This window comes from Notamacropus eugenii, chromosome 1 (genome assembly GCF_028372415.1).
Source record: "Notamacropus eugenii isolate mMacEug1 chromosome 1, mMacEug1.pri_v2, whole genome shotgun sequence".
In the NCBI taxonomy this organism is placed as follows: domain Eukaryota; kingdom Metazoa; phylum Chordata; class Mammalia; order Diprotodontia; family Macropodidae; genus Notamacropus; species Notamacropus eugenii.
In genome coordinates, this window is record NC_092872.1 from 735,299,384 (window position 1) to 735,319,862 (window position 20,479).

General features: G+C 47.7%; 1 protein-coding gene across 1 annotated transcript in view; it reads left to right on the top strand.

Moving 5' to 3' along the window:
- Positions 1–1,275: 1,275 nt before the first annotated feature.
- ADRA1D (adrenoceptor alpha 1D) overlaps positions 1,276–20,479 on the top strand; it is a 63,722-nt gene continuing 44,518 nt past the window's right edge. The window contains exon 1 of the mRNA XM_072637020.1: positions 1,276–2,901. Coding sequence (XP_072493121.1) covers positions 1,782–2,901 — 1,120 coding nt within the window. The 5' untranslated portion in view covers positions 1,276–1,781. The remainder of the gene's footprint in view (positions 2,902–20,479) is intronic.

Consider the following 20,479-nt stretch of genomic DNA (forward strand, 5'->3'; position numbering starts at 1 on the left):
CTCATAGGTCTGGATCCACAGTGCTATATAGAGGGCAGGGATTGTTCTGTGCTTCCAGAGGGTTTGTAGAACACTTCTGGGCAGACAATAAGCCCTAAAGCTTGAAAACAGAAGATTAGAACCAATGATGACCTCTCCAAGGATCCCAAGTCCTAGGATTTTCTGAAGCCTGGATCCAAAGGGTGAATCTGCACATACTTAAAGAATTTGCGGAGTACCTGGGATGGGAAACAAGAGATGCTACAGGGTGGCTCAGGGGAGGTGGATAGCTGGCTGACTACACTGTAGGGCTGGGACTGGGAAGTCAGCACTATTCATTTAAGAGGGGCTTAGTTTGGAACATCACTTCTGCGGACTCTGGACCCGAGAAGAATCTCAACTGCCTGCTGCCCTCTCGTGGCTGGTGTGGGGAGGACAGAAGCATCTTTTCAAAAAGAATCACAACGCTTCGAGATTTGCAAAGTGCTTTACACAAATTAGCTCATTTGACCCCCACAATTGTGTGAGGTGAGCGTTGTTTTTGTCCCCATTAGGCAAAATGGCTGAAGAAAGGGGGAAGGGGGAGGCGTAGAGGTTTGGGACGCTGAAAGTAAAAGATGGAATTAGGAGAAAGGAAGGGGAGAAGTAGGGGTGAGAGGGGAATAGAGAAAAAAAGACAAGAAGGAGGAAAGGAAGAGGAAGACGCTGAAGGGGGAAGAGAAAAGGAAGAAAGGGGGAGGAATGGGGGAAGAAAAGAGAGAAAAAGGAGAGAATTAAAGAGGGGAGAGATGCAGAGACGAGGACAGACAACCAGAGTCCTGGAGAAGATGGGGAAGAGGGAGGGGAAGGGGAAGGAGGACCGAGAGGAGGGAGAGAGACGTTAAGGAAAAATCCAGGAGAGGGAGGGAGGAGAGAAAAGAGAAGGGAAGGGCGAGACAGAACAGGGAGGAGAAGGAGAGAGAGGAGAGCCGGGGAGAGAGGAAAGGAAGGAAGCAGAGGGAGGGGAAGGGGAAGAGGAAGCGGGAGAGCAAAGGAAGAGAGAAGGAAGGGGACAGGAGACGAGCTGGAGAATGAGGCTGCGGCAGAAGACTGAGCCCAAGCTGCGGCTGCCGGCTGCCCACTCCTGAACCCACTGGAAAGTCAGACCCGCCCCTCCTCCCTCTCCCTCTCCTTCTCCCTCTCTCTCTTCCCCAACCTCCGGGTCCCTTCTTTCCAAAAGGAGTTTCTAGCTCCCGCCCTCCCAGAGCCCTCCTCCTGCCGGCCCCTCCTCCAGTCCCCCAGCCCCCCTTGGCGCTTTCTCTCCTCCGCCAAAGTGCCAGCAGAGCCTGAGCTGAGAGCAGTGGGGAGCCGAGCGGTGGCAGCCGCCTGGACCGCAGTCCCAGCCGCTCCGCGTCCCCAGCCGCACCGAACCGCACCAGACAGCCCCGGACCGCGGCTGCATCCCAGCCTCTTGCTCGCTCTGGCCGGCTTGGCTCAGCCGTGCTTGGAGATCCATTCGCTCCCCCTTGGGTCTTGTTGCTTTCACCTTGGAACTGCGCTTAGGGGAGCCCCCCAGCCGCCTCCTGTCCCTGGGCTGCCCCTCCCAGCCTGCTCCGAGGCCCCGCACTGCCCGTGGGAACTTGTCAGGAGCAGCCCGTCGGGGCTGAGGGGGGAGTGGGAGGCGGGGCACCCCGGGAAGCAGGAGGAGGAGAAGGCGGCGGAGGAGGAGGGCAGCCGCTGCAGCGGGAGGGCCATGCCCGGCTCCCCGCACCCCGCCAGCGCCGCGTTCCCTCGGGTCCAATCCCCGACGGCCGCCCTCTAGGATGCCATTCCCGGACCTGCTCCAAGTCGGCTTCGACGGGCACGGCTCCGACAACGGGCCGGGGGGCAGTGGAGCCGGCGGAGGGGGCGGCGGGGGCAGCGGCAGTGGCGGGGGCTCGGACAGCTCTGGAGTGGTAGTCGCCGGAGTCCCCGCCGCAGCTGGGAGCGCTGCCGTCGTCGGTGCGGGAGGCGGCGAGAGCAACCGCACCTTCCCGGGCGGCCCGGGGGTCGCGTGCCCGGCGGGCAACCCTGGCGGCGGGGGCGAGGTGAACGACACAGCGGCCGTGGGGGGCGTGGTGGTGAGCGCCCAGGCGCTGGGCGTCGGGGTCTTCTTGGCCGCCTTCATCCTCGCGGCCATCGCTGGCAACCTGCTGGTCATCCTATCGGTAGCATGCAACCGCCACCTGCAGACGGTCACCAACTACTTCATCGTCAACCTGGCGGTGGCAGACCTGCTCCTGAGCGCCACGGTGCTGCCCTTCTCGGCCACCATGGAGGTGCTGGGCTTCTGGGCCTTCGGCCGGGCCTTCTGCGACGTGTGGGCCGCCGTGGACGTGCTCTGCTGCACGGCCTCCATCCTCAGCCTCTGCACCATCTCTGTGGACCGCTACGTCGGGGTGAGACACTCGCTCAAGTACCCGGCCATCATGACTGAGCGCAAGGCGGCCGCCATCCTGGGTCTGCTCTGGGCCGTGGCCCTCGTGGTGTCGGTGGGGCCGCTGCTGGGCTGGAAGGAGCCGGTGCCCCCCGACGACCGCTTCTGCGGCATCACGGAGGAGGCGGGCTACGCTGTCTTCTCGTCTGTCTGCTCCTTCTACCTGCCCATGGCTGTCATCCTAGTCATGTACTTCCGCGTGTACGTGGTGGCCCGGAGGACCACCAGGAGCCTGGAGGCCGGGGTCAAGAGGGAACGAAGCAAGTCTGCGGACATCGTCCTTCGCATCCACTGCCGGAGCTCCGGCACCGAGGACGCCCGCGCGGCCAAGGGCCACAACTTCCGAAGCTCGCTGTCCGTCCGCCTGCTCAAGTTTTCCCGGGAGAAGAAGGCCGCCAAGACCCTGGCCATCGTGGTGGGGGTCTTTGTGCTCTGCTGGTTCCCCTTCTTCTTCGTCCTGCCCCTGGGTAAGTGGGGCACTCAGCCCCTTTCCCCATTCCCTTTACTGGCCCTCCGGGCTGCCCTCTTAGCCTTCCCAGATGCCTCAAGGCTTCACTTGGACTGTCTTTGGTTGATGAGCTTGATGTGTGGGTAAAAAGGAAAACAAAACTGATAAGTACAACTGGGAGAAGTAGGGTGGGGATAGGGTAGGGTTGGGGGGAAGTTGTGTATAGTGTGTATTCTCAGTGTGTGTACCTGGGGCACTTGTGGTGGTAAGGGAGGCTGGTGCCAAGGGAGGCTGGAGGCTATCACCCTATCCAGCTTTCTCTTACTGCCTTTTCTAATTAAGCTCATTCATTTGGCTTCCTGAATTATTTTTCCCTGTTCTTGAACCTACTTAGCCTAAGGTTGTGAGAAGGTGGAAATCTTGGTTGTACATGTCCATCTGTGTACCATATGAATGTATAGACACTTCGGTGGGCGTGTGTTGAGAAGCAGAGAGTTCATGGAGATAGGGATTTTTTCGGGATTACCAAGGAAGGGTCACTTGGAATGGCATCAGAGAAAAAGCAATGAACTGGAGAGTCAGGAGACCTGGATCCCAGGACTACCTCTGTGACCTTGGCCATGGCTCTTTCAGCTTCTGACCTGCCTCAGTTTCCTCTCCCTGTAAAACAAGGAGGTTGGGCTGGGTGAGCTCTCAGTCCCCTTCTACCTCTGATATTTTGTCATTCATAGATTTGCTAAAGCCACCTTCTGAAATCCTTCTGAAATCAGCCCGGGAATGCCCAGGTGAGCTTCTTTCTTAAGGGAATAATTCCCCTTCTCCCAGCAGCACCCTTTTACACACACACACACACACACACACACACACACACACACACACACACACACAATGTTTCCTGCAGAGGAGCCAATGTTGCTGCGTATTCCATGCATTCACTCCAGGAGCCTCAATGGGGAGAACTCTCTGTTCAGTACAGTGTGACCTCACTGCAGGTTCCAACATCTCAGAGCTCCAATAGTGACTCGTCCCCTGAGTAACACTCCACAGAACTCCAGATCCCTGCAATGACACAGGCTAGCTTGCCTCCCCTGGAACATGCTGGCTCCCTTGAAAGCTGCCAGCCACGGAGGTTGGCCTGGGGAGCAAGGGATGAGGACATCTGACGATGCCCAGGAGTGTGCATACCTCTACACCTACTGATCATATATGTGCAGGAATGCACATATGTGTGGTGGGTTCATGCAGGTAGACAAGTGCACTGTTGCATAAAGAGACACATATATATGCATGGAGAGACAGCTATGTGCTTGTAGAGAGTTGATGGGACCTTCATTTTAGAATGGAGAAAGAGGTCAGCTAATCCAATCCTCTCATTTTGATCTGATCAAACTCAGGTCCAGAGAAGTTTAATGACTTGTCTGAGGTCCCCCAGGGATGGGCTTGCAGAATGGAAAAGATCTGGATCCAAGTTCAAGTCCTTCCTAGAACACTTATTTCCTCTATCCTCTTACTCTCTCACTCCCTTGGGCAGCTCATTCTTTGGGTCTCAGTTCCCTCATCTACAAAATGGTGGCACTGGACTAGATGAACTCTCACATCTAGGTTTCAATCAGTCCCCTCTGGGGCCCTTTGAGGACAAGTTCCATTTCATTTTTCTCATATTCTCAGGCAGCATGGCAAAGTGCTGGCCTTGGAGTGAAGAAGTCGTGTATCCCAAGCCTGGCATAGTACAGAGCTAACCTCCAAGTAAGGAAGACTTAAGTTCAAATTTGGCTTTGGACATAAGCTATAACACTTAATCTCTATCTGCCTCAGTTTCCTCAACGATGAAATGGGGATAATAATGCCTACCTCCCAAGGTTGTTGTGAAGATCAAATAGATAATATCTGTAAAGCTAATTTAGCAGTGTCTTGTGCATAGTAGGCACTTATAAATGCTTGTTTCCTTTCTCTTATCCCCTTACATCCCCAGCACCTGGGATATAATAGGTTCTTAATTAATGAAAAGCAGTCAATGATAAGTAGCTATTCCCAAGGCTGTTGGTCTGGCGTTCTAGATTATCTCCCTCGGGGTCAGAGGAGAGATGGTGGTTAACGTTCTGGGGTTGGTTCTACTTGCCTGGTACATGTTTCTTCTTCCTATCTCTCCCCATTCAGGTTGCCTTAATTCAGCTAGGCTAGCTTGTATGCCCTGTGAGTGGCAGTTGGTTAGAAGTTAGTGGCTTTACATGGCATTTTGATTTTTAGATTCCTATCTATTCTTAAAGCTTAATCCAAATGCCATCTCTGCCAAGGAGCCTTCAGTGAACGGGTAATGGCCTTCCCCACAACCAGTCTGGGCTTTTCTACTGCATTCATCATGCAGTCATGGATATTATAGTTCTGGGAGTTTGTCTTGTCTCCCTGCTAAATTGTAGGGAGAAGTGATCATGAAGGAAAAGACTCTCAGAATCTCTTTCCCTTTCCAAGTCCAGCATAGGCAGGCTCTATTTGTAATGAACAAATGATTATTGGATAGATGAATCAACGAATGAATGAAATGTGCATGGAATCACATCCACATATAATGCTAGTTTTGCGTATATCTGCATACGGTTTACAAATACAGATAGATAGATAGATAGATAGATAGATAGATAGATAGATAGATAGATAGATAGATAGATAGATAGAGACAGACAGACAGACAGACAGATAGATAGAGAATACACCTGTGTATTCTTGCATGAATAAACTATGTCCACACCAAATGCACCTATGGAAAAATACATTTTGAGCTCACAAATATATGCATTTATCTGTGTATCCGTATGCATATAGTCTTGCATATCCATGTAAATTCAGTGTGTGTATAGAACGAGGACGCAGCTTGATTGAGAATGCACATGCATGTACCTGTGCATGTATATACATAAGGGTCGGTGTGAATGTGGTATGTTTACATGTATGGTGGCATTGCATGGGTGTTCATGGGTATATGTGGATTGTGTCCATGTAATTTGTATATATACTAGTGTGATCTACTGGAAGAATCACTGAACTTGGAATCAGGAAGATCTGAGTTTGAATTCCACCTCTGTTATTTACCAACTCTGTGACCCTGGGCAAGCTGATTAACTTCTCTGGGCCTCAGTTTCCTCATCTGCCAAATGAGGCAGTTGGACATGACTTCTAAGGACCATCCCTGCTCTAAATATCTGATTCTGTGAGTAGCAGTGCACATAGGTACAGGAACAGACATGCTTTTCACCATGATGAGCTCATTAGAGATCCAGTCCTTCCCTGTGCACCCCCACCTCCACACACACACACACCCTTCCAGGTGAAGAGTGGGGATAGCTGTGAGCTCCCTCATTGTAGCATCTATAAGATCCTCTATTCCAGCACACAAGGCTGGATGGGGAGAGATGAGAGGAAGGGCATGAGCCCCTACAGGGAAAGAGAAAGGCTGGCTATGGGTTGTTGTTTTTCTGGAAGCTTCCTCTGGCCTCCTCAGGTGTGCCATCGGTGTCCATGAGTACATCTGAAGTCTATGCTGAACTCAGAGGGAGGCCCCTGGCCAAGGGAGGAGGGACCCAGGACTGCAGTGGGGGTGTTTCTACTCAGAGGCCTTCTCTGCAGGTTGGAAACCTCCCAAGCACACAGCCCTGTCTGGCACCTACTCACCACCACTGACCGCCCCCCTTGCCCATAGCAAGCAGCATAGGGTAGCAGAGAGACTGGGCCTTTGGCACTAGCAAGCCTTAGCTCACATTTCTGCCCCATAGGTAGCTACCTGCATGACCCCAGGCAAATCACCTGACTTCTCAAAACCTGTGGTCCTTCCTGTGGGAAATGAGAAGGTTGGGCCAGACCCTCTCTAGTCTTTGCTAATTGGCCTTACCCATCTCAGTACTGTAGCAGAAATGGAAAGAACCCCAGGGATAGCTTTCAGAAGGACCCAGAAGAGGCAGAGCCTGAAGGGGAGCCCATGGGTCTCCATACAAGCTCCATTGTCCTAGCTTGGACCTCCCACAAGAGCTTCTCCTAGTTATCTGGTTATGCCTTCCAAGGTTACAGCTTGCTCATGGAGTTAGCCAGCACCTGCTTAGGTGCTAATGAGAGGTGGCTAAGGGCTCAGCCTCAAGTAGAATGCCAGACACAGTGCCCGGTCCGCTATTTATAACAGGGGAAACCGCTCTGTCCCAGGGCAGGTGGTAGGGAACCTTAGGGTGCCCTAGACCATGTGACAGACACATAGATTTTGTTGTTCAGTCATTATCAGTTTTGTCCAGCTCTTCTTGGGGTTTTCTTGGTAGACATATTGGAATAGTTTGCTGTTTTCCTCTCCAGCTCATTTTACAGATGAGGAAACTGAGGCAAACAGGGGAAGTGACTTGCCCAAGGTCACACAGCTACAGTCTGAGATAGAATTTGAACTTGGGTCTTCCTGACTCCAGATCTGAACTTCTATCCACTATGGCACCTAGCTGCCCATGACAGAGCATTTATTAAGTACATACTATGTGCCAGGAACTGTGCCCATGGAGGCATGGAGGTGGCACAGGGGAAAGGGCACTGAACTCAGGAAGACCTGTATTAAAATCCAACCACAGACACTAGTTAACCATGACCTCAGGTGAGTCATTAACTTTCACCTGCCTCAGTTTCCTCAACTGTAAAATTAGGACAACAGCACTTACCTCCAGGTGTTGTTGTAAGGATCAGATGGGATAAGATGTGTAAAACAGTTTGCAAATCTTAAAACACTACAAAATAACAAACAAAATAGTTCCTTCCCTCTTAAGACCTTCGTTTAAGAGCCAAGACCTTTCCTAAGGAGGGAAGACAATACATAAAAGAGGTATTGGAAAGTAAGTGGGGAAGGAAGGTCGTATGACTAGGAATGACGTAATAATTCAAATTTGACAGCCCAAATAGGAGGAAGTAGGAATAAATACCTGTATTTTTGTGTGAAAAATGATTTCATCATCATGGGGAAATCCCAGTATGGGAACTTCTATCCTCTAATGCCCATCAGTGCTTCATCTCTAACATCCAGGCTCAAGGTGACTCATATAATCAGTATGTGTAGATGCAGAGCCCTGGTCTTCACAACCCTTCACCATAATGTTACATCATTATCCCCATTTTACCGACAAATCAGTTGAGGCCCAGAGTGATTTGTCCAAGGTTGCCCAGCCAATAAGTGTCGAGGAGGATTTGGCATAAGGTTTCCATGTCCAATATTCTATCTATTACATAATGCTGCCTCTGGTAGTTATCAGGAAAGACTTTGCATAGGAGGTGGACCTTCGACTGCCCCGTGAAGCAAAGCTAGGGTTTCTAAGAGGCAGAAGTAAGCAAGGAGAGTGTTCAAGGCAGAGGGCACAGCCTATACAGAGGCTCGGAGGTGGGTGATGAGAACACAGTTGTCATCCAATTATTAAATTGCTAGGAGTAGTATAGAGCCTAGGGCTACAGAGATAGACAGTAATAACTCACTTTTCTATGACTATCCAAGGGTTTCCAAAATGCTTTTCACACAAAGCCCTGGGAGATAGGTAGTGCAAGGGAGAATCTCTCCCACTTGACAGAGGTGGAAACTAAGTCTCAGATAAAATAAATGACTTTTTGGTGGTCACAGAGATATCGATCAATCAACAAGCATTCATTCAGTGTAAATTCTGTAAAGAAGACGATGGCAGAGAAGTCCCTTCTCTAAAAGAGATTGCCGTCTAACCCAATAGATAGTTAATAATAATAATAAACAATAATTAATAATAATAACTAATATTTATGACACTAAAATTTACACAGTGCTTTACGTGTGTTGTCTCTTTTGATACTCACAACTCTGTACATCAGATGCTATTATTATCTACTTTGTACAAGTCAGGAAACTGAGTGAGACAGCAGTTAAGTGATTTGCCCAGTGTCATTTAATAAGTATCCAAGGCAGGATTTGATCTCAGGTCTTCTTGAGCTCATGTCCATGCTCTCTTTACAAATACATTGCCTCTTTAATTAGTATTTAATTAATTTTAATAAAATGCTTTTCTTTAGTAATAATAACCTAACATTTGCTTAGTGCCTTAAGGTTTGCATAGCCCTTTATATGTGTTATTGTTTTTTCATCCTCACAACATCCCTGAGAGATGGGTGCTGTTATTATCCCCATTTTACAGGTGAGAAAACCGAGGCTGAAATAGGCTCTGTCCCATGTACAGGCTCACACGGCCAGTAAGAATCTGAGATGGGATTTGAACTCAGGCTAGAGAGATTAAATAATTTGTCCAAGGTCATCCAATTTGTTAATGGCAGAGCCAGGATTTGAGCACAGGTGCTTTGATGTCAAATCCAGTGGTCTTTTCACTGCATTCCTCCAGGGGGTTCACAGCCCAACAGGGGGATCAGACAGGGTCAAGAATCACAATGTAATGAAACAATCCTTGGAAAACTCGGGGGAGCAGATTGGTATAGTGGAGGCAGAGGGTCTGGATCATGGATCTGGACACTTAAAGTACCTTGAGGGCAACTTCATTCAGCCCCCTCATCTTACAGATAAGGACACTGAGGCCCAAGCAGCTTCAGTGACTTCTAGGAACAAAGATTCCAAGCTGGAAGGTACCTCAGAGACCATTTGGCTTAATCCTCTCATTTTACAGAGGAGGAAACTGAGGCCCAGGGAAGCTGAGGGACACCAGTGGAAAGGTCAAGGTCACATAGGTAGTTAGGATCAGAGGTAGAATTTGAACCCAGACCTTCTGTCTCCACTATACCAATCTGCTTCCCTGAGTTTTCCAAGGATTGTTTCTATCTAAATCCATCAAACATAGAAATTAAAGGAATGAGAAAAAGAGAGATTACATGTGATCTTGATAGACCCCTTTAATATCACCAATAAAACACCCTGTGATATAGAGACAGCAGGGATTATTGCTCCCTTTTTTACAGAGGGGAAAGTTTTTAAAGATGGGAAAGATGCCAAAGAGGGTAAGTGACTTGTGTCCAAGGTGGGGTTTGGACCTTGGTTTTGACCTAGCATGGAAAACAAATAGACTGAGGAGGAGAAGGTGCTCATGATATCAGGCTGGGGGTGCAAGGTCAGGGAAGGCTTCCCTGAAGAGGTGGCCTTTGGGCCACCTCTTGGAAGAACATCAGGTCGGTGGACTGAGATGTAGGAAGGGGAAGGGGGAGAAGGAGGACATTGGCATTTCATAACCAAATTGATTGAGTCTGTAATGTGCATGGCTCTGTGCTCAGCACTGAGATGACAAAGAAGTCCAAAACACAGGGCCTGCCCTCAGGAAGTTTCCATTCCAGTTGGAGGTTCAGGACAAAAATGCTTAGAGATGAAAGGAGTCTAGGTTGGGGTGGTAAGGGAAGGCATCCTAGAAGGATGGGGCTTAAACTGAGCCCTGAAGGATGAGTGGTATTTAGATAGATGGGGAATAAAAAGAAAGATGGCATTCAGGTGGAAGTTTTGTGGGACACAGCATGAGCAAAGGTGTAGAAGGGGAAAATGAACACATTATAGTCAAGGGATGATCAGGAGACTAGCCATTCTGAAGGAGAGGGCTGCTCTATTGGAAAAACAGGAGAGCAAGTCAGAAAGACATGTCTGAACCAAACTAGGGTGGACCTCGAATGTCAGATTGAGTCACATGTACTTGATCTCTAAATAGCTGGGAGTTACTGAGAGCCTTTAAGCAGGGCTGTAGCATGTGTCATAGGAAGATGAATCTAATAGGTCATACACAATAGATCAGGAAGGGGCAACCCTGGAGGCAAGAGAACAACCTAGGAGACTTGTTAGGAAATTTCAAGTGATCTGTCCTCTCTTCTCAGAGGTGGGGGACTAGGGGTGTGGAATACTATAAATACTATTAGACATAGCCAATGTGTTCATCAGGTAGGGGAGGGAGAAGAATATTCAGAAACCAAGAGGATATAAAAACAAAGATCCCACCTCTGATGATTACTGCCTCACCACCTGGGCCTCAGTTTCCCCCTCTGTAAAATGAGGTCATTGAATTAGATAGCCTCTGAGGTCTTTTCTAGCTTTGTCTTTTTGATTCAGGTTAGGGTTAGAAATAGCATGTGGGACTTGAGTTCCATGGCTGACAAGGGAGAATGAAGGAATAAGCTTGAGAAAGTAAGCCAAGCAGAGCCCAAGGATGGAGCTCCTTCCTAAACAGAGCCCGGAGATGGGGAGAAAGAACAGCTCCAGATGTTGTGGGTGGGCTGATGGATGCTTCATCCTGGAGCCAGAAAGAGATCTGGGAACTACCCCCCCAAAGATATCCGAATCATGAGCTGTCACCACCAACAGTTAATGACTTGCCAAGAGAGGTCTGGAGGAGGAGAACAGGACACGCCCTGGGCTCTTTCTATGAATAAAAACCTCAAGAGGTAGGGTTTTCCAGAGAAGACAAACCATGATGATCCAGGAGGTACTGGGGGGCAGAGTCCAGAGCCCCCTGAGGGCCTTTTCAGGCCAAGGGCTGTGTTGCATAATGGTTAGAGTGAACAACTTGGAAGTCAGGAAGACCTGGGTTGGCATGCTGACTCAGATAAATTCATATTTTATTTGTATCTCAGGGACTAACACAGGCCCTGGCACATAATGGGCATTTCATAAATGCCTGTTGGTTGATTGATGAATAGATGCTTATTGACTCCATGACCCAGATGGGGTCACAACCTCTCTGCACCTCAGTTTTCTCATCCGTAAAATGGACGTAATAACAAAGCACCACCTTTATGAGGTTGTGGTGAAGACTGAATATGAAAACAAATGGAAATTATTTTGCAAACTTTAAGGCACTCTCCCAACATCAGCTAATGTTGTTATTTTGGATTTGGGTTTGGATTCCAAAGATCTAGGTTCATAACCCAACTATGCTGTTAACTGGTTGTGGTTCCTTAAGCAAATCGTTTAATTCTTCTGGGGTTCCATTCGATATAATGAGATACTTGGACTAGATGTGTCCCAAGCTCCTTAGTGCTCCAAATGTTGTGATTGATAAGAACTGTTTTATTTTATCTTTGCACTTTATACCAGCTATCAGCATAGTGCCTGGAACATCGAAAGTGCTTAATAAACATCAGTTCATTGATCGGTCATTTGACATGTATCCACAACTGAAGGGGATGGTGAGTTTGACCAGGGACCCATTCTCTCAGATAACATCAGGGGAATCGGATGTCTGGGGATCAAAGGAAGCTATTGAAGGTGAAACCCCAGGGCATCTCCCTTCCCTCAGTGGGGAATGACCATGAGGGACTTTTCCCCCACTGTGGAAGCCCAAGATGGAGATGGAAATAAGACCATGAAGGAGAAAGAGAGAGAGATCTGTAGAATGGTATCACTGGAAAGAGCCTGCAGGTCATCTACTCTGACCTCATTTTGCAGATGCTGAAACCGCCTCTCAGAATGGTTAAAGAATTTCCAAGGTCATCCATGCCACATCCCTTTGTCCCTTTCCTTCTCTGAGGCCTCATTTCTTCAGCTGTTAAATGGAGAGGGGGAGGGTAGATGTGATGACATTTCCCACCCCCCCACCCCCAAGATCCCTCTGGCTCTAGCTTTCTGTGAGTCTGTCGAAGAGGGAAGGATTCTGCCCTTAGAAGCGGAAGATACTTACCAGGCTAAGGAGACTTAATGGGAGTTGAGAGCTCCTGGTAGATTCCCTTTAATGAAGCAATTTGCAAGCCTTTTGGAGAAGACATCTATCTAAATGTGAAGCATCTTTGTCACCTGCCTCCATCCCCTGCCACATTCCCTGTATAGAAATGCAGATCAGCCGTCCTCCCTCAGCACTCTCTCTCCCAAGCAATATCAAAAATCATCCACTTTCTAGTCTCTCTCCAAGCGAAATTTCTGAAGAGCCCAGACTAAAGGCTGAGGCAAAACTAAGGACTCAGAGAGAAGGAATCACTGTTCCATGACCCCGACTACCAATAATCCTCTATCTCCCAGGAGGGATTCCTGGTCCCCTTCCCTCTCCCAGACTAACTTGTTTAGCCCTGTTGAAATTAGCCAAGCTCCCACTCCATTCCCTCAGGGGCTGGCTTTCTAACAATTTGTCGAACTAATAACCACACACACACACACACACACACACACACACACACACACACACACACACGTATACACACACGTATGCACACATATGCACTCACACACGTGCACGCACACACACATACGACATGGGCATTTCAGATAGCCAGTGTGGTGTAATAAATAGCATGCTGGATTTGTGGGTTAGGAAGATGCGGACCCCAATCCTACCTGACACCTTCACGCAGCGGTGTGCTAGAAACAGCTCCTACGAGTTCTCAAGAGCCAGTTTGCTCAGTTTTCATTCTGAACATTTCTGCCTCAGAAATCACCCCAAAAATGATACAAATCAGGGTTTGGTTTATTGCTTTATTAATTATCTAGACTTAAGAAAGTGATGGAGAAAATGTTACTAATGCAGATTAAATTTAAAGGTATGATCTCCAAACTTTTTTTTTAATTTTCTGGAGAGCCAGTTGCTAAACACTTCATACAGTTCTGAGTAAATTATGTGACTTTGCCAACCCTCACTTTCACTGTGAAGAGGGGGAGGATGCCTACAATCCCTCCTCTACAGGGTTGTTGTGAATCTCAAGTGAGATAATAAATGTAAAGTGCTTTGTAGACCTTAAATGTGAGGTCTGAAAATGTCTGTCAATACCTTTCTGCAGTGAACTTCTGGAGATAGTGCTCCTGCAGGGGTGGCCTTACAAAAAGACACAGCCTCCCACAGAATCATGGGATTTAAAACTGGAATGGAATTTAGAGATTATCTAATCCAAATATACTGTGGCCATCACCCATTTTACAGAAAATAAAACTGAGGCTCAAAGAGGTGAATGACTTCTTCAGGGTCTCAGTCAATAACAGAACTGTTGTTAGTGTCTCTGACTCCTACGCAAATGTTCTTTCCATTCTATTGTTTTTCTTAGGCCACTTGTGCAGAGGATCATAGATCTAAAGCTGGGGGGTGGGGGCAGAGACTGCTTAGTCCAACCTCCTTATTTTACAAAGGACAAAACTGAGGCATGGGGAGGTTGAGTATATCCAAAGTGATTCAAGGATATGCCAAGAGGGAAAGAGGGCTAAGACTCAGAGGATCAGGAAGGGTCTGCCATAGGAGCCGCTATCTGGGCTGGACTTGAAGGAAAGGAGGGAGGCGGCGAGATGGAGGGGAGGAGGCAGTGTAGGTAAGCAGTGTTTATGTGCCCAGCCTCTTGTGCTCCCCTCTCCCCCAAGGAGAGGGCCCAGTCTAGCTGGAGGAGCCAGGGAGGATGGAAGCAAGAAGGAATGACTCATAGCCATGAGTCAGACAACAACATAAGACAGAATATGACCAAGAGCTCCGGTGCTTAGGCAAAGTCTCCATGTTTGCAGAGAATCATGGAAGGGAGGGATGGGGCTGGACCAGGGGAGAGTGGGAAGACTCTCCAGAGACTGGGAGACCTTTGATGTGGGGGCCCTTAAGGACAGGAGATGGAGACGCTGTAGGGGCAGAGCAGCAGGGGAGAACAGAAGAAAGCTCCCAGGGAAGGGAGGACACAGACGGAAGGGTCACAGTAGTGCCAGCCTCTGTGAGAGTTGGTGCCTGCCCCCAGACCAGTGCGTGAAAGCAGGGCCATCACTGGAGCCTGGTGATTAGAGGTCAACTTCTCTTCCCAAGCTTTCAAAAGAGGCTCCCCAGATCTCCTGGGGCTACTTAGCTCTGAAACCCCAGCCTTGGAGTCATAGGACCTGGGTGCAAATCCTGGCTTTCCTGTGTGACATCAAGCAAGCCGTTGAACTTTGGTTTCCTCCTCTGTAAAATGAATGAGTTGAGTAGAATAATAGTCTTTCAATGGCATTTTAAAGCTGGCAAAGCACTTCATGTGTGTTATAGCATTTGATCCCCACTACAACCCTGGGAGGTAGCTGCTATTATTATCCCCGTTTTATAAATGAAAGAACTGAGACTAAGGGAGGGTGGTGGGCTTTCTCTGAGTCACACAGTTCATCGTGTGTCTAAGGCAGGATTTGAACTCAGGGCTTCCCAAAGCCAGCACTCATTCTATCTACTCTGCCACCTAAAAGGTCCTAAGTGTGAAGGATCCTTCTACTTCTGTTCGTCACTCATTGGGTGAGCTCTGCCCAGTCTCTTCCTCTCCAGGCCACCTCTTCTTCATCTTAAAGATGGAGCAATCTGAGTTCCTTCCCTCAATTCAATCAGCCAGGCATTTTCTGAGCACCTACTATGTGCCAGGCACAGAGTACTGAGACCTGATGATACAGTCACAATCATGAAACAGTCTCTGTCCCCAAGAACCTTCTTTATGACACTTCGACACAAGCAAATGCAAAGTAATTTGAGGAGGGGGATAGAGTGACAGGTAGGGGGGAATGGAAGGGAGGGAGAGAGAGAAAGAATGAGAGAAAAAGAATGAGAGAATGAGAAAGAAAAGAGATAAGGAGAGAATGAGAGAGAAGATGAGAGAGAGAGACAGAGAGACAGAGAGAGAGAGAGAGAGAGACAGAGAGAGAGAGACAGAGAGAGAGACAGAGACAGAGAGAGAGACAGAGAGAGAGAGAGAGAGAGAGAGAGAGAGAGAGAGAGAGAGAGAGAGAGAGAGAACTAAAAACTAGGGAAATCCGGAAAGGCTTCATGGAAGAAATATTGTTTTAACTGGGCCTTGAAGAAAGACAAGGAGCACAGAGGAAGAGTTAAAGAGTGAGTGTGTACTAGGAAGGAGTTGGCTTGAATACATAAGTAGAGGCTGGAAATGGAATGTTACATCTGAAGAGCAGAGAGTAATCCAACTGAACTGGAACACAGACTGAGTGAAGGGAAGCCACGTAAAATAATGAAATAAGACTGGAGGGAGAGAGGTTAGAGCCAGCCTGGGGGACCTTAAATGCCAGACTGAGGAGTTGTATTTAAACTTGGAGGTAAGAGTCAGCCATAGCAGGTTTCAGAGCAGGCACAGTCAGACCTGTGACTTTGGCAGCTGGTTACAAAATGGACTGGCAAGGTGGGAGAGACTGAAAGTAGGGAGGGCCATTGTAACAGTCCTGCAGACAAATGATGAGGGCCTCAACTGGGAAAGCAGTCGTGTGAGGGGTGGAAAGGGGATGGGTGCAGAGATCTTGTGGAAAAGAAACGAGGGCTTGGTAGCTGATTGAGATGGGGAGCAGACAAAGGAGAGTAAAGAGCTGGATGCCTCTGAGATGGAGCTGGAGCTTGCCATTATCAACCCTGAGCCAAGGTGCCTCAAATATGACTAGATCAAGCATCATGAGTTCTGCCCTCAGATTGATGTTTCATTTCATTTTTGGATACAGTTGGGCTTAAGTGACTTGACCAGGTTCACAATCTAGTAAGTGTCTGAAGTCAGATTTGAACTCAGGCCCTCCTGATTCCAGGGCCGACACTTTAGCCACTGAGCCACCTAGCTGCCCCTGGATCAACTTTTTAGACTAATTCAAGTGAGGACAGTGAGAGGTCACTGCTAGGGAGGCCACCTTGGGAGAGGTGGGACAGGGGGCAGAGTTCATCCAAGATACAGCCCCTGATGGAGGAAGCTGCCAGCTGGTATCTTGGCTCTTCTTGCTAACCAAGTGTAAAAAATCAACAAGTGTTTATTACATTCCTGCAGGGTGCCAGACATTATACTGGGCATTAGAGATACAAAAACAAAAATAAAAAATGAAGCAGTCTCGACAATTCAGAGAAGTTGTTTCTAGGGATAAGCGCTCTCAGCACCCTTTAAATCTGGGTGCCCTGGGAAGAAGCCCTAGCTGCCCTAGTCTAGTTATGGCTCTTCTTAAAGTTACAAATGTGGGTGATGGTCTAGATGGATGATTGGTGCCCTCGATGGACCTGGTGTCAGGAAGTCCTGGATTCAAATCCTGCCTCAGACTTTACTAGTTGTGTGACCCTAGGCAAGTCTTTTAACGTCTTAAAGTCTCATTTTCTCATCTATAAAATGGGGATAATAATAGCACCTACATGCCAGGGCTATTGTGGGGCTGAAATAATGTAATATATGTGAAGTGCTTCGTGAACCTTAGAGCATGATAGAAATTCTAGCTCCTGTCATTTTTGTTATTATTATGCATGACTCCACATAATGTTTCAGGATAACTAAAAATGCATCCTCAATCAGCAGGCAGCTCATAGGGGAGGGGCTTTCACTGACTTCATCCAGACTGGCGGCTTTTAATAGTAGCATGAAGCAAAGGGGTTTTGGGTTTCAACCACTGATTAATGATGCTGGCTCTCCCAGGGTTTGTAAGGAGGGTTTGTGGCCTCAGGGGAATGTGTGCTGGCAGAGCACGCTGGATATTTCCAGGGGGACAGAGGGGGGAACATCCTACCCTCCCTTATACTCTTCATGGTCAGTGAGGACATCATCCCTGATCTTTCTTTCCCAGAAAATGGCCTCTGAATCGTGAGTCAATCAATGGGGATGGGTTGCCCTGAACCATCCCCACTCCCTCCCTCTCCTGATTCATCCTTGAATGAATAAATGGAAAAGTGTGTTCAAAGAGCCTACTATGTGCCAAACACCGTGCTAAATGCCAAGTAAACGAATAAAAAAGAAGAGAAAAAAGATTGTCCCTATTCTCAAATGGCTCACATTCTGACTTGGGGGCACAACACATCTAAAATGAGTTCCCCTGAGGCCCAGAAACCTTAGGGTAAGCCAGCAGATCATACACTATAGCAACCAGTTGATTGGTAAAGCCCAAAGGACTTCAGGATGCAGGGCCAAGTTAGATGGCAAGACAAACTCATCGTTCATTTTGCTGGTAGACTTATCGATGATTCCCAGCTCATCTATGTGAAATGAATCACCATGATGCCCTTCCTACCTGGCTGAGCCTGGTGGGGTCTGGGCAGTCAGCAGAGGCTGGGAAAGAAGGCTAGGGGGAAGGCTCTCCCACCCCACTCCCAGAAGTGGTTATTCCCATGCTCTTCATATGGCACGTGTGTTGATGTGTACCTGTGTGTGTATGTGTGTGTGTATGTGTGTGTGTAGATTGTATGTATGGCCATATGGGTTTGTCTAAATGCATTTTACAGAAATGTGTGAATAGATGTCTCTGGAACCTTATGCACCCCCTCCAAAGGGTAATTTGATTCCAGCCCAGAGGCTTGCAGGAGATTGGGGGCATGAGGCTAGTTGCTCTTTTCTCCTCAAAAACAGGGTACTATACCAGAATTACATCTCTCTGCCCCTGTAAATATCCCTAGTTTTGGGGAGATGCTTTCGTTTGTAGCTTCAAGTCACTGTCCTGGTCCTAGCCTTTGAAAGGAAAAGGTTACCACATTTATATCTGCAGTCTTGACTCCATCCCCACCAAATGCTAGTTATGAAAAGGCCATCATAAATACTGAATGAGGAATAAATCCACTTATTCAAGTAGATAGCAACCAGAAATCAGAGTAGGTATACAGATTAGAATATACCAAACAATGCACAGAGTGAACTAACTAGGAATAACTAGCCACTTGGGAGTGAGTTGTCTCAGCTAAAAGGGGGGGGGAGAGAGAGAGAGAGAGAATGAATGAATGAAGGGGAGACAAAGAGAAAGAGGGTGAGAATGAGAAAGAGATAGAGAGAAAGAATGAGAGAATGAGAAAGACGGAGGGAGAAAATGAGAGCAATAGAGAAAAAGAGAGGAAGAGGAAAAGAGAATGAGGGAAAAAGAGAATGAGAGAGATGGAGAAAGAGAAGGAAGGAAAAGAATGAGAAAAAGAGAGAGAATGAAAGAGAAATAGAAAGAGGAGAGAGGGAAAAAGAAAGAATGAGAGGGAGAGAAAATGGGAGAGAGACGAGAGAATATCAGTCTCAGTGAGAGAAGACTCAGTCTCACCCAAGGGGAAATTCCTCTAAAGAGACAAACTAGAATTCAGAGAAAGGTCAAGGTTCTACATGTCTGTTGCTTATCAAAGTCTTTTCTCCTTCTCTGGTAACCTCTTTCCGAAGAAAGCTTTGGGATTATGTGTGTTGTATCAAATCAAGAAGATGGTCATTCCAAGCTCTCACCAACTTCCCATCTCATACCAACACACCACCTCAGGTGATCATTCTCTCCCCCAGACAGAAGAGCTGGATGCAAATACACCAGGTTAAATTCTGGGTTAGTCTCGTTTGTGAGTAGAACTGGTAGAGTTAGGGGTCAGTCTGTGGCCAGGGTCAGGTTATTCTGTGGCCAAGTAAAGTTTTCCTCCATCTGGCTCCCACCTACCTCTCAATACTTATTTCACATTATTCCCTTTCACTTAGAATCTGTTCTAGTAAAACTATCTTACTCCTAGTTCCCTCTAAGTGACATTCATTTCCCCTCTCTGTCCCTTTCCCCCGTGGGAACCCATATCTGGAATGCACTCCTACCTTCCTTCTGTCTGATGCAATCCCTGGCTTGCTTCAAAGCAGAGGTGTCAAATTTATGACCCAAAACTCCTGCACTAGAACCAGATTAAAATGTGATTGGAAGATGTTTAACAAAATAAATCAAAATATAGTACAACCTAAATAATGTTAATTTGTGGTTTTCTAAGTCAATATGAGTCCTGGGGAGTTTCTGTGCCTCTGCTTCAGTACCTGGTTCAGGCTATATCTGCCATCCAACTCCTTTCTTGAACCTCCATCCCTCTTCCCCCCACCTCACCCCACCCCTAGTTCTTACTCCCTCTTGAAGTCTTTCTTGTATTTCCTGCACTTATCTGTGTCTATGTTCTTGTCCCTTCCCCCAGTAAAATGAAAAGTGCTGGAGGTCAAGAGTTTAATACCTTACACATAGTAGGTTTTTTAAATAATTTTTATTTAGGAATGAATTGACTTAGCCAAGGATCAGGGTCCCTTTGTAGCCTGCGTTAGGGCTTAGTCTGTAGCCAAGCTTGGAGCTCCTCTGTCAGAGGTTAGAATGTTCCCAGGTTTTGAACTCAGCCCATGGACAGGCTTAGGGTTCAGTGGGTGGTGATGGCTCACCCAGACTTCACAACTGGCTTGTGGTCACCAGGAACAATGCATTCCAGGTATTGAGGCGACAGCCTATGCCCCTGTACAAAGGCTTGGAGGCTAGAGTGGAGTTGTGTGTAGGAGAAGGTTTAAAACCTCTTACCCAATCCAGAGAGTGGATATGGAGCCAGTGAGTGGACATTACACAGATTATAACTCAACATAAGAAAAGGCTTTTTTTCACATGTCCATTAACAGTGGTTATCGATGGAATGAATTGCTTTGGCCAGTGTCACCTCCACTGTCCAAGTTCAGGCAACTGGAGGATTCATTGGATATGCTCCCTGACTGTCCTCAGTGGGTCAGAAAACAGGGCTTCAATCCTGCCTCTGCTCCTTACCACGTATGTGTCTACAGGCTAATTGTGCCCCTTTGCTTAACCTCTTATCCCTCAGTTTCTTCATTTGTAAAAGGAGGAAATTGGATGGGGCAATCTCTAAGATCTTACTCAATTCTAGAGCCTAGGAGGCAGTGGCAATTCACGCAGATACCATCCACTTGGCAAGAATTGTTGACTGTCCAAAAAAAATTATTTTCTGCTTTCTACAAAT